The sequence below is a fragment of the Mesoplodon mirus genome (assembly GCF_964341445.2).
Source record: "Mesoplodon mirus genome assembly, contig: HAP1_SCAFFOLD_1605, whole genome shotgun sequence".
Taxonomy (NCBI): domain Eukaryota; kingdom Metazoa; phylum Chordata; class Mammalia; order Artiodactyla; family Ziphiidae; genus Mesoplodon; species Mesoplodon mirus.
In genome coordinates, this window is record NW_028294602.1 from 11 (window position 1) to 13,680 (window position 13,670).

At 41.3% G+C, this 13,670-nt stretch overlaps 1 protein-coding gene across 1 annotated transcript; it reads left to right on the top strand.

Annotated features, from left to right (window-relative positions):
- The first annotated feature begins 1,494 nt into the window (after window positions 1-1,494).
- Window positions 1,495-11,113, top strand: LOC309798087 (uncharacterized protein). Its single transcript, XM_082646405.1, has 8 exons — window positions 1,495-1,921; window positions 3,649-3,719; window positions 4,181-4,205; window positions 6,206-6,334; window positions 7,837-7,907; window positions 8,376-8,400; window positions 10,135-10,205; window positions 10,667-11,113. Exons 2-8 carry the CDS (start codon window positions 3,675-3,677, stop codon window positions 10,766-10,768), a joined length of 468 nt encoding a protein of 155 aa, XP_082502531.1. The 5' UTR covers window positions 1,495-1,921; window positions 3,649-3,674; the 3' UTR covers window positions 10,769-11,113.
- Window positions 11,114-13,670: the final 2,557 nt, after the last annotated feature.

Consider the following 13,670-nt stretch of genomic DNA (forward strand, 5'->3'; position numbering starts at 1 on the left):
TGGTACTGTTTTAACCATGGAAGTAAACATACATTTAAAATTCAACATTTGGTTCATGTTTAAGAGTGAAGATGGTCTCTAGTTACGGTTTAGACTTTAGCTGATTTTTGAACGTTAGCAACAACACATCCCTCCCTGAAACCATGTTTTGAGATTTCTTTAAATTATTAGACATTATTTAGAACAGGATTATATTGACATAAAAGTTGTACATGCAGTACAGAAAATTCCTGTATCCTATCACTCCAGTTTCAGCTATTAATAATATATAGCATAGGTGAAGTACATTTGTTACAATTAGTGAAACAATGTAAGTATATTTTTACTAATGAAAAGTCCGTAGTTCACCTAAGAGTCACCCCTTGTGTTGTTATATTCAATGATATTTGAAATATGTACAATATTATTTGTCACCATTATGGTGCCATACAGAAATGTGTACACTAATGTTCATAGTAGCATTATTCTTAGTAGCCAAAAGATACAAACAATCCAAAGTCCATGAGGTGATGAATGGATAAATAAAATGTGATATATACACAGAATGGAATAATTTTCAACCATAAAAAGGAATTAAAGATTGACTTATGCTACAAAATGAATGATCCAAATAATATAAAAAATATTTTATTGTTAGTGAAATTAGGCAGGCACAGAAAGACAAATATTATATGATTCCACTATTATGAGGTACCTAGTGTAGGCAAACTCACAGACACCGGAAGTAGAAATTACCAAGGTCAGGAGGCAGGAGTAAGGTGGATTATGATTTAATGGGTACAGAGGTTACGTTGAAATAATGAAAAAGATTAAGATGTAGATTGTGTTGATGGCTACACAGCATTGTGAAAGTAAGAAATGCTAGTGAACTGTCTACTTAAAAATTATGAAAAGCATAAATATGTATATTTCATCACAATAAAATAAGTCAAAAATCCAACAGAATGGACGATGAATGAAGGAGCGACAGATTTGATTAGAAGGAAGCTGAAAGAGTCTTGTAACATTTCAAGAAGAAGGGGGATTTGGAGGGACTTTGAAATGGGCAGAGGGGCCGTGGGACTCTATACTGAAGCATAGTGCAATGTTAGTGTTTAAGCTTTTTCAGACTGACACTTTCAAATTGATTAGGTTCCCTACAGCTAGAAAGCTAAAGGTTCTCTTCCTCATTTCTGAAATGTTCCTCCCCTTTGCCTTCTTCCACCCACCAGGGAGGTTTGTCCAACAGCACCTCAGTCCACACTCATTAACCACCTGCATCCATACACTCCCACCCTGTGTGAACATTAACGAGGCTCTCTGAGTAATTCCTGAGCAGCATCACCAGTGTCCTGACATTAACCCTGTGTCCTCCTAGAGCCCCCTGAGGACCTGTTGGAAGAACTGCCCTATGTGAGGGCAGTTGAAGAGGCTCCTTCTACCTCCAGGGTAAGCTCCCCTTATTTATCAGAGATTAAAAGTTTGCTTCATTTCTTTCTTTTCCAATTGATTTCAGATATGAAGATCTACAGTGTTCAAGACAGCTGATGTATACAGTTTTGCTTGGTTGGATGAATGCTGATTGAAGGTCTTTCCCAACAGATAACTCATTCAAAAGTCCATTTAAAAAATGGCAACATCAGTTAGAAACTGTATAGTCAGACACACTTTCCTCAGCAGAAAATTTCCCTCCTTGAAATAGACTTTTGTATTTGCCCCTCAAATTGGACCTGAGAGATCTTCCAGGCAAAGCTCCAGCCTTTCCCACAGCTGTCTTCTCTGGTTTCTTTTGGGGCTATTGACTCAACAACAGTTCCCAATTTGGTTTTCTGAGGACAAAAAAAGAGATGAAATACCTGTGTCCGCAGAGCACAGGATGCTGAGATCCTTACACTGTTTTCTCTTCTCTAATCACAGGTGGATAGGACAGCAAACAAAAACGGTACGTATTCAGAGATCACCCCTCTGCTGAGGAACAATCTAGATGATGAAGACGGTGGGACTCTCTTGCTGGCTTTGCTTGGAGAGACACCCTGATTCAGGGTCCCTACAGGGATGAGGGCTGGGGGTGTAGAGCTAGAGACTGATTTCCCAGTAAAAAGCCATGCCCAAGTTCTATGGTCCTGGAAGTAACTGCATCATTTAGATGATGTGGGTTTGTGTGTATCAGGGTTGGGGTGTGGTCCATGTGTGAGCCTATGTGGTGTGTTTGTGAACCTGCATGCATAAGCGTGTGTGTGTTTCCTGAGGAGATATTTCCCTCTTACACAGCAGAATTCACCTGTCAACAAAGCTCATCACCACTGCACACTGTCTGTCCACAACCTTGTTCTTCCCTCAACACAGCTGTTGCCCAGATTTGGTTAATATTCCTTTTCCTCAGAAGGAGATGGTGCAGAGATAAATGTTCTAAGCTCTTGACCTCCTAAGTGGAAAAGCCAAACTGAGAACCCAGGGGTGGGTCCCAATGTGGGTGCTCTGGATCCCTGACCTGCACTTACCACTCAGCCAAGGGATCCTCAGTCATGGAGCAAGGGAGTCCCTGCATCCGTATCCTTGGCTGGAAGTCCTAGCATCTCCAAAGGTCCAGACCTTGCCCATCAGGTGGCCTTAGTGGTCACAGAATCCAGGGCAGCTATGGGTGGGCTTATCAGTTGACTTTGGCACAGTCATTAATGTGAAATTCACCTCAGGACCTGCATTCTCCTGGTCAGCTCACAGATTCTGAGAGGTGTGAGACCCCATGTATACAGTACAGGTCATATCTGTCAGTGCTGGTGTCATTGCTTAAACAAGGCCAAAAGCAGATAAGAATCAGGGAGCTATTTTATTGTATTGGATAACATTACCATAAGCCTTAGCATTGGTCAATTCCTGTAGCCCACACCCAAGGACTCAAAGTGGAACCTGACTGTTAGCCTGTACACTTCTGCTGCACAGCTGGGTTAGAGACAGGCTGTGCTCAGTCCGGGCTCCCTCTTCATAACGAAGTGTCCCACTTATGGAACAGCTCCCTAGAGTATGGACAGGCCCTGACTCAGTGGGCATACGTACATTGTATAGAAAACAAAGACTGGGAGAAAAATATGACACGATTGATAGTGGCTGCATCTAAAGGGTAGGATTTCAGTTTTGTCAAATCTTGTGTATTTGATTTTCTTTAAGACAAGTGATTAGTGAATAAATATAGCATATTTTGTCTAGGATTGAATTCAGTCCTTTAATGGAGGTTGCTGTTAATCAAGTATAAAATATCATACAACAGAAGACATGATAAATGCAGTAGCTGGCATTGTGGATGCTGGGGAAAGAGTGATCTGGGAAAAATCAAGAGACAGTGGCAATTTAGCAGAAGCTCAAAGCATGGGTCATGGGTCTGTGTCATTGAAACAGAGCATGCATTTTAGTGTTTACCATTTTTTAGATCGACCCTTCCCTTCTGATTAGGCTCCCCTTAGCTAGAAAGCCAAAGCTCTGTTTTCATTTCCTTCCTCTTGTCCTTTGCCTTTCTTCCTCCACCAAAGAGGATGGCCCAACACCAGCTCACGCCACACTTACTAACCTCCCACATCCATACACACCACCCCATGTCCTCATCGAGAAGAAAGCCCCTGAGTAATTCCTGAGCCGCATCACCAGTGTCCTGACAGTTACTCTGTGTCCCTCCAGCTCTCCCTGAGGATGTGGCGGTTGACATGCACCGTGATAGGACAGAAGAAAAGCCTCCGTGGATCCCCAAGGTAAGCTAGATTTCTTCTGGTCTGAGATAGAAATATTTCTTTATTTCTCTTTCATTAGAATTAAGTTATGAATATTTGAGGGTATTCATTCCAGATACATACAATTCCCTTGGTTGGGAGAATGTGGAGTGAGAGTCTATTACCAACTCATGGTGCCTGATTCCACAGGACATTAAAATTGACTGCATCCATTACAGCCTGTAGAGTACAGAGTTCTCTCTCCTACAGCGATTTTTCCTCTAGGCAAAGAATTCTGTAATTTCCAACCTAAATGGACTTGGAAGTTCCATCCTCCTAGCAAAGTTCTTGCCTTTCAGCCTGAGTAGGTTTGCTCTGATAACCCTTGCTGGGTTCCCTGGACCACTGTTTCTTATCAGGTTTTCTACTGTCAGCAAATGAACAAAAGACCTGAGCATCACTGTGATCTTATCCTCATAGTGTTTTCTCTTCTGTAATTGCAGGTGACCTTCCCAGAACGTGAAAACGGTATGTATTCTGGAATCAGTCACTTGGGGAGGAAGAACTTGGAAGATGAGAAAGTGGGACATTCTTGCTGGTTTTAGTGTAGAGGGCAAACTGATTCCAAATTTGTGCTGGGAATGAGAGTAGGGGTCCTGGTGATAGAAAGTGATTTACAAGTAATGTGACCAATTACTATAGTCCCAGGAAGAAGCTGTATTACGGTTAGGTGGTGTAGGTTTGTGTGCATGAGACTGGGTGTGTCTGTATGTGAAATGAGTGGGATGACTCTGTGTGTGTATGTGAACTTTTTGTGTTGTGTTTCCCTTGATTTATGTTCCCCTAAACATCACTGTTACTGGTGCCAACTTTCTAGAAAATATTCCCATCACCACTGCATCATGAATGGGTATGGATATAAAAGTAAATAAACTGTACACTTTCAGTGTGTGCATTGATTTTATACCAAGTGAGCCTCATTTAACCTGGAAAACAAATCCTATCACCACCCAGGCAAATGTTTACTGGATTCTTTTTTTTTTTTTTTGGCTGTGTTGGCTCTTCGTTGCAGTGCACGGGCTTCTCATTTCGGTGGCTTCTCTTGTTCCAGAGCACGGGCTCTAGGTTCATGGGCTTCAATAGTTGTGGCACGTGGGCTCAGTAGTTGTGATTTGCGGGCTCTAGAGCACAGGCTTTGTAGTTGTGGTGCACGGACTTAGTTGCTCCATGGCTGGATTCTTAATGAACACAACTGGGTTTCAGCATCCCTACTACTGGGTCAATTACAACTTAATTTAATAAGAAATCTCATCTCTTAGTAGGTCTCATAGCATTCTGAATGGTTATGATACATCTCTCTGCCACTTCCCTCATTGTGTTTCCTATTAGAGCCTCGGGATGAGTCCTCCCCCCTTACCTGAAGCACCTAGTGCTAGGCAGGCCTCCTTCCTTTTGCAGGGAGCCCATGCTTGTACCCACATGCCACACCCAGTTCTGGAGGAGTCCGAGAAAGAAGGAGCCTCCAGGAGTAGATGGAGGAAATTCACTCCACCTTTCTCCTTTGAGGCTAATATTCACTATCGGATTCTGTGCTAAGGAAACGAAATGTCCTTCTCCTGTGGAAAGTCTGTCTTCCATCACTTGTGCCGACTCTGTTTCTGTGTGCTGGGCAAGAAACACTGCATACAGTGAAGACAGACCCAAGAGATCTACCCCAGGTATTGATCTCAGGGTGGGCACTGGCTCTGTCTGTCCTGTCCGTGATCCATCATTCATCATGGTTGTGACTCTTGGACAGACACTTATCTCTCTAAATTTCCACACCCTCCACCATAACATATGGGTTACAGCCCCCACTTTGCCCTCCCCTTCACCCCCAACAGGGCTGGGTGTCAGACATGATAATGGATATTCTCCATGAGCTGTAAAGCATTGTTCCCATGAAAAAGCTGAAGAGTAAGCTTGAATCCCCCTTTACTTGGAGCCGTCAAATCCCTTCTCTCCTTTCAACAGCTACGAAATATCCAGCTTCTTCTTGCCATCATTCAGGATTGAACATTTATAGAGAATTTGTGAAGCACCGGTCCTTTATTTTTCAAACATTTTACCTGTATTCAATCATTTTTGGCCACATGACATAATGCTAAATGTAGGCCATATTAACATTTCTACATCTCAGAACAGGGAACTGAGGCAAAGAGGGATCTACATATCATTCCCAAGTACATGCTTCTTCCAAACGGGATTTGAACCCAGTCCATCAGTCATGGTCCCAATGGTTTGCTGAGTTTCTAGACATTCTCAGTTAAATAAAGATATTTGCCCACAAAACATGTCTGTTGGGTGTTTGCACTGCATACCAAACTGCAATATCTTCCTAAGTGCAACTTTGTTTCAGGAGGCTCTGCTGGGCCGCTGGTGAGGAAAGGGACCAAAGGATTGAACTGTGAATAAATTATTGCTAATTTCCCCATTGTCTTCTGCCAGCAAGATGTCAATAATTGTCTCTATTGTAATGCATTTCCCAGGATGCTGCTCCCAGAGTGCCAGAAGAAATAACACTCATCAGAGGTCAAGAATATCAACCCCAGGCTGGCTGAAAAAGTTCCGCATCTGGCCACATTTTAGGGGGCACCCTATAAATGACCCAGCTGAAGGTACTGTGGAAAATTTTTCATTAGGTTCACTCAAGAATAATTATTCTAGTTGATTCAGTGCCTCATATTGAAGAAAAAGCTATGAAATATTAAGCAGTATTCTTCTTTTATTCCATGTGTTCAAATTGAAACTTACTAAGCCAGCTGGTACTGTTTTAACCATGGAAGTAAACATACATTTAAAATTCAACATTTGGTTCATGTTTAAGAGTGAAGATGGTCTCTAGTTACGGTTTAGACTTTAGCTGATTTTTGAACGTTAGCAACAACACATCCCTCCCTGAAACCATGTTTTGAGATTTCTTTAAATTATTAGACATTATTTAGAACAGGATTATATTGACATAAAAGTTGTACATGCAGTACAGAAAATTCCTGTATCCTATCACTCCAGTTTCAGCTATTAATAATATATAGCATAGGTGAAGTACATTTGTTACAATTAGTGAAACAATGTAAGTATATTTTTACTAATGAAAAGTCCGTAGTTCACCTAAGAGTCACCCCTTGTGTTGTTATATTCAATGATATTTGAAATATGTACAATATTATTTGTCACCATTATGGTGCCATACAGAAATGTGTACACTAATGTTCATAGTAGCATTATTCTTAGTAGCGAAAAGATAGAAACAATCCAAAGTCCATGAGGTGATGAATGGATAAATAAAATGTGATATATACACAGAATGGAATAATTTTCAACCATAAAAAGGAATTAAAGATTGACTTATGCTACAAAATGAATGATCCAAATAATATAAAAAATATATTATTGTTAGTGAAATTAGGCAGGCACAGAAAGACAAATATTATATGATTCCACTAGTATGAGGAACCTAGTGTAGGCAAACTCACAGACACCGGAAGTAGAAATTACCAAGGTCAGGAGGCAGGAGTAAGGTGGATTATGATTTAATGGGTACAGAGGTTACGTTGAAATGATGAAAAAGATTAAGATGTAGATTGTGTTGATGGCTACACAGCATTGTGAAAGTAAGAAATGCTAGTGAACTGTCTACTTAAAAATTATGAAAAGCATAAATATGTATATTTCATCACAATAAAATAAGTCAAAATTCCAACAGAATGGACGATGAATGAAGGAGCGACAGATTTGATTAGAAGGAAGCTGAAAGAGTCTTGTAACATTTCAAGAAGAAGGGGGATTTGGAGGGACTTTGAAATGGGCAGAGGGGCCGTGGGACTCTATACTGAAACATAGTGCAATGTTAGTGTTTAAGCTTTTTCAGACTGACACTTTCAAATTGATTAGGTTCCCTACAGCTAGAAAGCTAAAGGTTCTCTTCCTCATTTCTGAAATGTTCCTCCCCTTTGCCTTCCTCCACCCACCAGGGAGGTTTGTCCAACAGCACCTCAGTCCACACTCATTAACCACCTGCACCCATACACTCCCACCCTGTGTCCACATTAACGAGGCTCTCTGAGTAATTCCTGAGCAGCATCACCAGTGTCCTGACACTTACCCTGTGTCCTCCTAGAGCCCCCTGAGGACCTGTTGGAAGAACAGCCCTATGTGAGGGCAGTTGACGAGGCTCCTTCTACCTCCAAGGTAAGCTCCCCTTATTTATCAGAGATTAAAAGTTTGCTTCATTTTTTTCTTTTCCAATTGATTTCAGATATGAAGATCTACAATGTTCAAGACAGCTGATGTATACAGTTTTGCTTGGTTGGATGAATGCTGATTGAAGGTCTTTCCCAACAGATAACTCATTCAAAAGTCCATTTAAAAAATGGCTACATCAGTTAGAAACTGTATAGTCAGACACACTTTCCTCAGCAGAAAATTTCCCTCCTTGAAATAGACTTTTGTATTTGCCCCTCAAATTGGACCTGAGAGATCTTCCAGGCAAAGCTCCAGCCTTTCCCACAGCTGTCTTCTCTGGTTTCTTTTGGGGCTATTGACTCAACAACAGTTCCCAATTTGGTTTTCTGAGGACAAAAAAAGAGATGAAATACCTGTGTCCGCAGAGCACAGGATGCTGAGATCCTTACACTGTTTTCTTTTCTCTAATCACAGGTGGATAGGACAGCAAACAAAAACGGTACGTATTCAGAGATCACCCCTGTGCTGAGGAACAATCTAGATGATGAAGAAGGTGGGACTCTTTTGCTGGCTTTGCTTGGAGAGACACCCTGATTCAGGGTCCCTACAGGGATGAGGGCTGGGGGTGTAGAGCTAGAGACTGATTTCCCAGTAAAAAGCCATGCCCAAGTTCTATGGTCCTGGAAGTAACTGCATCATTTAGATGATGTGGGTTTGTGTGTATCAGGGTTGGGGTGGGGTCCATGTGTGAGCCTATGTGGTGTGTTTGTGAACCTGCATGCATAAGCGTGTGTGTGTTTCCTGAGGAGATATTTCCCTCTTACACAGCACAATTCACCTGTCAACAAAGCTCATCACCACTGCACACTGTCTGTACACTACCTTGTTCTTCCCTCAACACAGCTGTTGCCCAGATTTGGTTAATATTCCTTTTCCTCAGAAGGAGATGGTGCAGAGATAAATGTTCTCAGCTCTTGACCTCCTAAGTGGAAAAGCCAAAGTGAGAACCCAGGGGTGGGTCCCAATGTGGGTGCTCTGTATCCCTGACCTGCACTTACCACTCAGCCAAGGGATCCTCAGTCATGGAGCAAGGGAGTCCCTGCATCCATATCTTTGGCTGGAAGTCCTAGCATCTCCAAAGGTCCAGACCTTGCCCATCAGGTGGCCTTAGTGGTCACAGAATCCAGGGCAGCTATGGGTGGACTTATCAGTTGACTTTGGCACAGTCATTAATGTGAAATTCACCTCAAGACCTGCATTCTCCTGGTCAGCTCACAGATTCTGAGAGGTGTGAGACCCCATGTATACAGTACAGGTCATATCTGTCAGTGCTGGTGTCATTGCTTAAACAAGGCCAAAAGCAGATAAGAATCAGGGAGCTATTTTATTGTATTGGATAACATTAACATAAGCTTTAGAATTGGTCAATTCCTGTAGCCCACACCCAAGGACTCAATGTGGAACCTGACTGTTAGCCTGTACACTTCTCCTGCACAGCTGGGTTAGAGACAGGCTGTGCTCAGTCCGGGCTCCCTCTTCATAATGAATTGTCCCACTTATGGAACAGCTCCCAAGAGTATGGACAGCCCCTGACACAGTGCGCATACATACATTTTATAGAAAACAAAGACTGGGAGTAAAATATGATACGATTGATAGTGGCTGTATCTAAATGGTAGGATTTCAGTTTTGTCAAATCTTATGTATTTGATTTTCTTTAAGACAAGTGATTAGTGAATAAATATAGCATATTTTGTCTAGTATTGAATTCAGTCCTTTAATACAGGTTGCTGTTAATCAAGTACAAAATATTGTACAATAGAAGACATGACAAATGCAGTAGCTGGAATTGTGGATGCTGGGGAAAGAGTGATCTGGGAAAAATCAAGAGACAGTGGCAATTTAGCAGAAGCTCAAAAGAGGCATGTTGGGTCATGGGTCTGTGTCATTGAAACAGAGCATGCATTTTAGTGTTTACCATTTTTTAGATCGACCCTTCCCTTCTGATTAGGCTCCCCTTAGCTAGAAAGCCAAAGCTCGGTTTTCAATTCCTTCCTCTTGTCCTGTGCCTTCCTTCATCCCCCAAAGAGGATGGCCCAACACCAGCTCAGCCCACACTTACTAACCTCCCACATCCATACACACCACCCCATGTCCTCATCGAGAAGAAAGGCCCTGAGTAATTCCTGAGCAGCATCACCAGTGTCCTGACAGTTACTCTGTGTCCCTCCAGCTCTCCCTGAGGATGTGGCGGATGACATGCACCATGATAGGACAGAAGAAAAGCCTTCGTGTATCCCCAAGGTAAGCTAGATTTCTTCTGGTCTGAGATAGAAATATTGCTTTATTTCTCTTTCAATAGAATTAAGTTATGAATATTTGAGGTTATTCCTTCCAGATACATACAATTCCCTTAGTTGGGAGATTGTGGAGTGAGAGACTATTACCAACCCATGGTGCCTGACTCCACAGGACATTACAATTGACAGCATCCATTACAGCCTGTAGTGTACGGAGCTCTCTCTCCTGCAGCGATTTTTCCTCTAGGAAAAGAATTCTGTAATTTCCAACCTAAATGGACTTGGAAGTTCCATCCTCCCAGCAAAGTTCTTGCTTTTCACCCTGTGTAGGTTTGCTCTGATAACCCTTGCTGGGTTCCCTGGACCACTGTTTCTTATCAGGTTTTCTACTGTCAGCAAATGATCAAAAGACCTGAGCATCACTGTGATCTTATCCTCATAGTGTTTTCTCTTCTGTAATTGCAGGTGACCTTCACAGAACATGAAACCGATATGTATGATGGAATCAGTCACTTGGGGAGGAAGAACTTTGAAGATGAGAAAATGGGACATTCTTGCTGGTTTTAGTGTAGAGGACAAACTGATTCCAAATTTGTGCTGGGAATGAGAGTAGAGTCCTGGTGATAGAAAGTGATTTACAAGTAATGTGACCAATTACTATAGTCCCAAGAAGAAGCTTTATTACGGTTAGATGGTGTAGGTTTGTGTGCATGAGACTGGGTGTGTCTGTATGTGAAATGAGTGGTATGACTCTGTGTGTGTATGTGAACTTTTTGTGTTGTTTTTCCCTTGATTTATGTTCCCCTAAACATCACTCTTACTGGTGCCAACTTTCTAGAAAATATTCCCATCACGACTGCATCTTGAATGGGTATGGATATAAAAATAAATAAACTGTACACTTTCAGTGTGTGCATTGATTTTATACCAAGTGAGCCTCATTTAACCTGGAAAACAAATCCTATCACCACCCAGGCAAATGTTTACTGGATTCTTTTTTTTTTTTTTTTTGGCTGTGTTGGGTCTTCGTTGCAGTGTGCGGGCTTCTCATTTCGGTGGCTTCTGTTGTTCCAGAACACGGGCTCTAGGTGCATGGGCTTCAATAGTTGTGGCACGTGGGCTCAGTAGTTGTGACTTGCGGGCTCTAGAGCACAGGCTTAGTTCTTTTGGTGCACAGGCTTAGTTGCTCCATGGCTAAATTCTTTTTTTGTTTTTTTTATTTGAGAGAGTATATTAATAATTTTTATTGATTACTTCTTTTTTTTCCTTTTCGGCTCAAAGATAATTTTTTTATTAGTTTCTGCTTTATAACAAAGTGAATCAGTTATACATTTACATCTGTTCCCACATCCCTTTCCTCATGCATCTCCCTCCCTCCCAACCTCCCCATCCCTCCCCTCCAGGCGGTCACAAAGCACCGAGCTGATGTCCCTGTGCTCTGTGGCTGGTTCCCACTATCTATCTACCTTACGTTTGGTACTGTATATATGTCCATGCCTCTCTTTCGCTTTGTCACAGCTTACCTTTCCTCCTCCCCATATCCTCAAGTCCATTCTCAAGTAGGCCTGTGTCTTTATTCCCGTTTTACCCCTAGGTTCTTCATGACATTTTTTTTAATTCCATATATATGTGTTAGCATACAGTATTTGTCTTTCTCTTTCTGACTTACTTCACTCTGTATGACAGACTCTAGGTCTACCCACCTCATTACAAATAGCTCAGTTTCATTTCTTTTTATGGCTGAGTAATATTCCATTGTATATATGTGCCACATCTTCTTTATCCATTCATCTGATGATGGACATTTAGGTTGTTTCCAGCTCTGGGCTATTGTGAATAGAGCTGCAATGAACATTTTGGTACATGTCTCTTTTTGAATTATGGTTTTCTCAGGGTATATGCCTAGTAGTGGGATTGGTGGGTCATACTGTAGTTCTATTTTTAGTTTTTTAAGGAACCTCCATACTGTTCTCCATAGTGGCTGTACCAATTCACATTCCCACCAGCAGTGCAAGTGTGTTCCCTTTTCTCCACACCCTGTCCAGCATTTATTGTTTCTAGATTTCTTGATGATGGCCGTTCTGACTGGTGTGAGATGATATCTCATTGTAGTTTTGATTTGCATTTCTCTAATGATTAATGATGTTGAGCATTCTTTCATGTGTTTGTTGGCAGTCTGTATATCTTCTTTGGAGAAATGCCTATTTAAGTCTTCTGCCCATTTTTGGATTGGGTTGTTTGTTTTTTTGCTATTGAGCTGCATGAGCTGCTTATAAATTTTGGAGATTACTCCTTTGTCAGTTGCTTCATTTGCAAATATTTTCTCCCATTCTGAGGGTTGTCTTTTGGTCTTGTTTATGGTTTCCTTTGCTGTGCAAAAGCTTTGAAGTTTCATTATGTCCCATTTGTTTATCTTTGTTTTTATTTCCATTTCTCTAGGAGGTGGGTCCAAAAGGATCTTGCTGTGATTGATGTCATAGAGTGTTCTGCCTATGTTTTCCTCTAAGAGTTTGATAGTTTCTGGCCTTACATTTAGGTCTTTAATCCATTTGGAGCTTATTTTTGTGTATGGTGTTAGGGAGTGATCTAATCTCATACTTTTACATGTCCCTGTCCAGTTTTCCCAGCACCACTTATTGAAGAGGCTGTCCTTTCTCCACTGTACATTCCTGCCTCCTTTATGAAAGATAAGTTGACCATATGTGCGTGGGTTTATCTCTGGGCTTTCTATCCTGTTCCATTGATCTATCTTTCTGTTTTTGTGCCAGTACCACACTGTCTTGATTACTGTAGCTTTGTAGTATAGTCTGAAGTCAGGGAGCCTGATTCCTCCAGCTCCTTTTTTCGTTCTCAAGATTGCTTTGGCTATTCGGGGTCTTTTGTTTTTCCAAACAAATTTTGAAATTTTTTTGTTCTAGTTCTGTGAAAAATGCCAGTGGTAGTTTCATAGGGATTGCATTGAATCTGTAGATTGCTTTGGGTAGTAGAGTCATTTTCACAATATTGATTCTTCCAATCCAGGAGCATGGTATATCTCTCCATCTATTTGTATCATCTTTAATTTCTTTCAACAGTGTCTTATAATTTTCTGCATACAGGTCTTTTGTCTCCTTAGGTAGGTTTATTCCTAGATATTTTATTCTTTTTGTTGCAATGGTAAATGGGAGTGTTTTCTTGATTTCATTTTCAGATTTTTCATCATTAGTGTACAGGAATGCCAGAGATTTCTTTGCATTAATTTTGTATCCTCTACTTTTCCAAAGTCATTGATTAGCTCTAGTAGTTTTCTGGTAGCATCTTTAGGATTCTCTATGTACAGTATCAAGTCATCTGCAAACAGTGACAGCTTTACTTCTTCTTTTCCAATTTGGATTCCTTTTATTTCCTTTTCTTCTCTGATTGCTGTGGCTAAAACTTCCAAAACTAGGTTGAATAATAGTGGTGAGAGTGGGCAGCCTTGTCTTGCTCC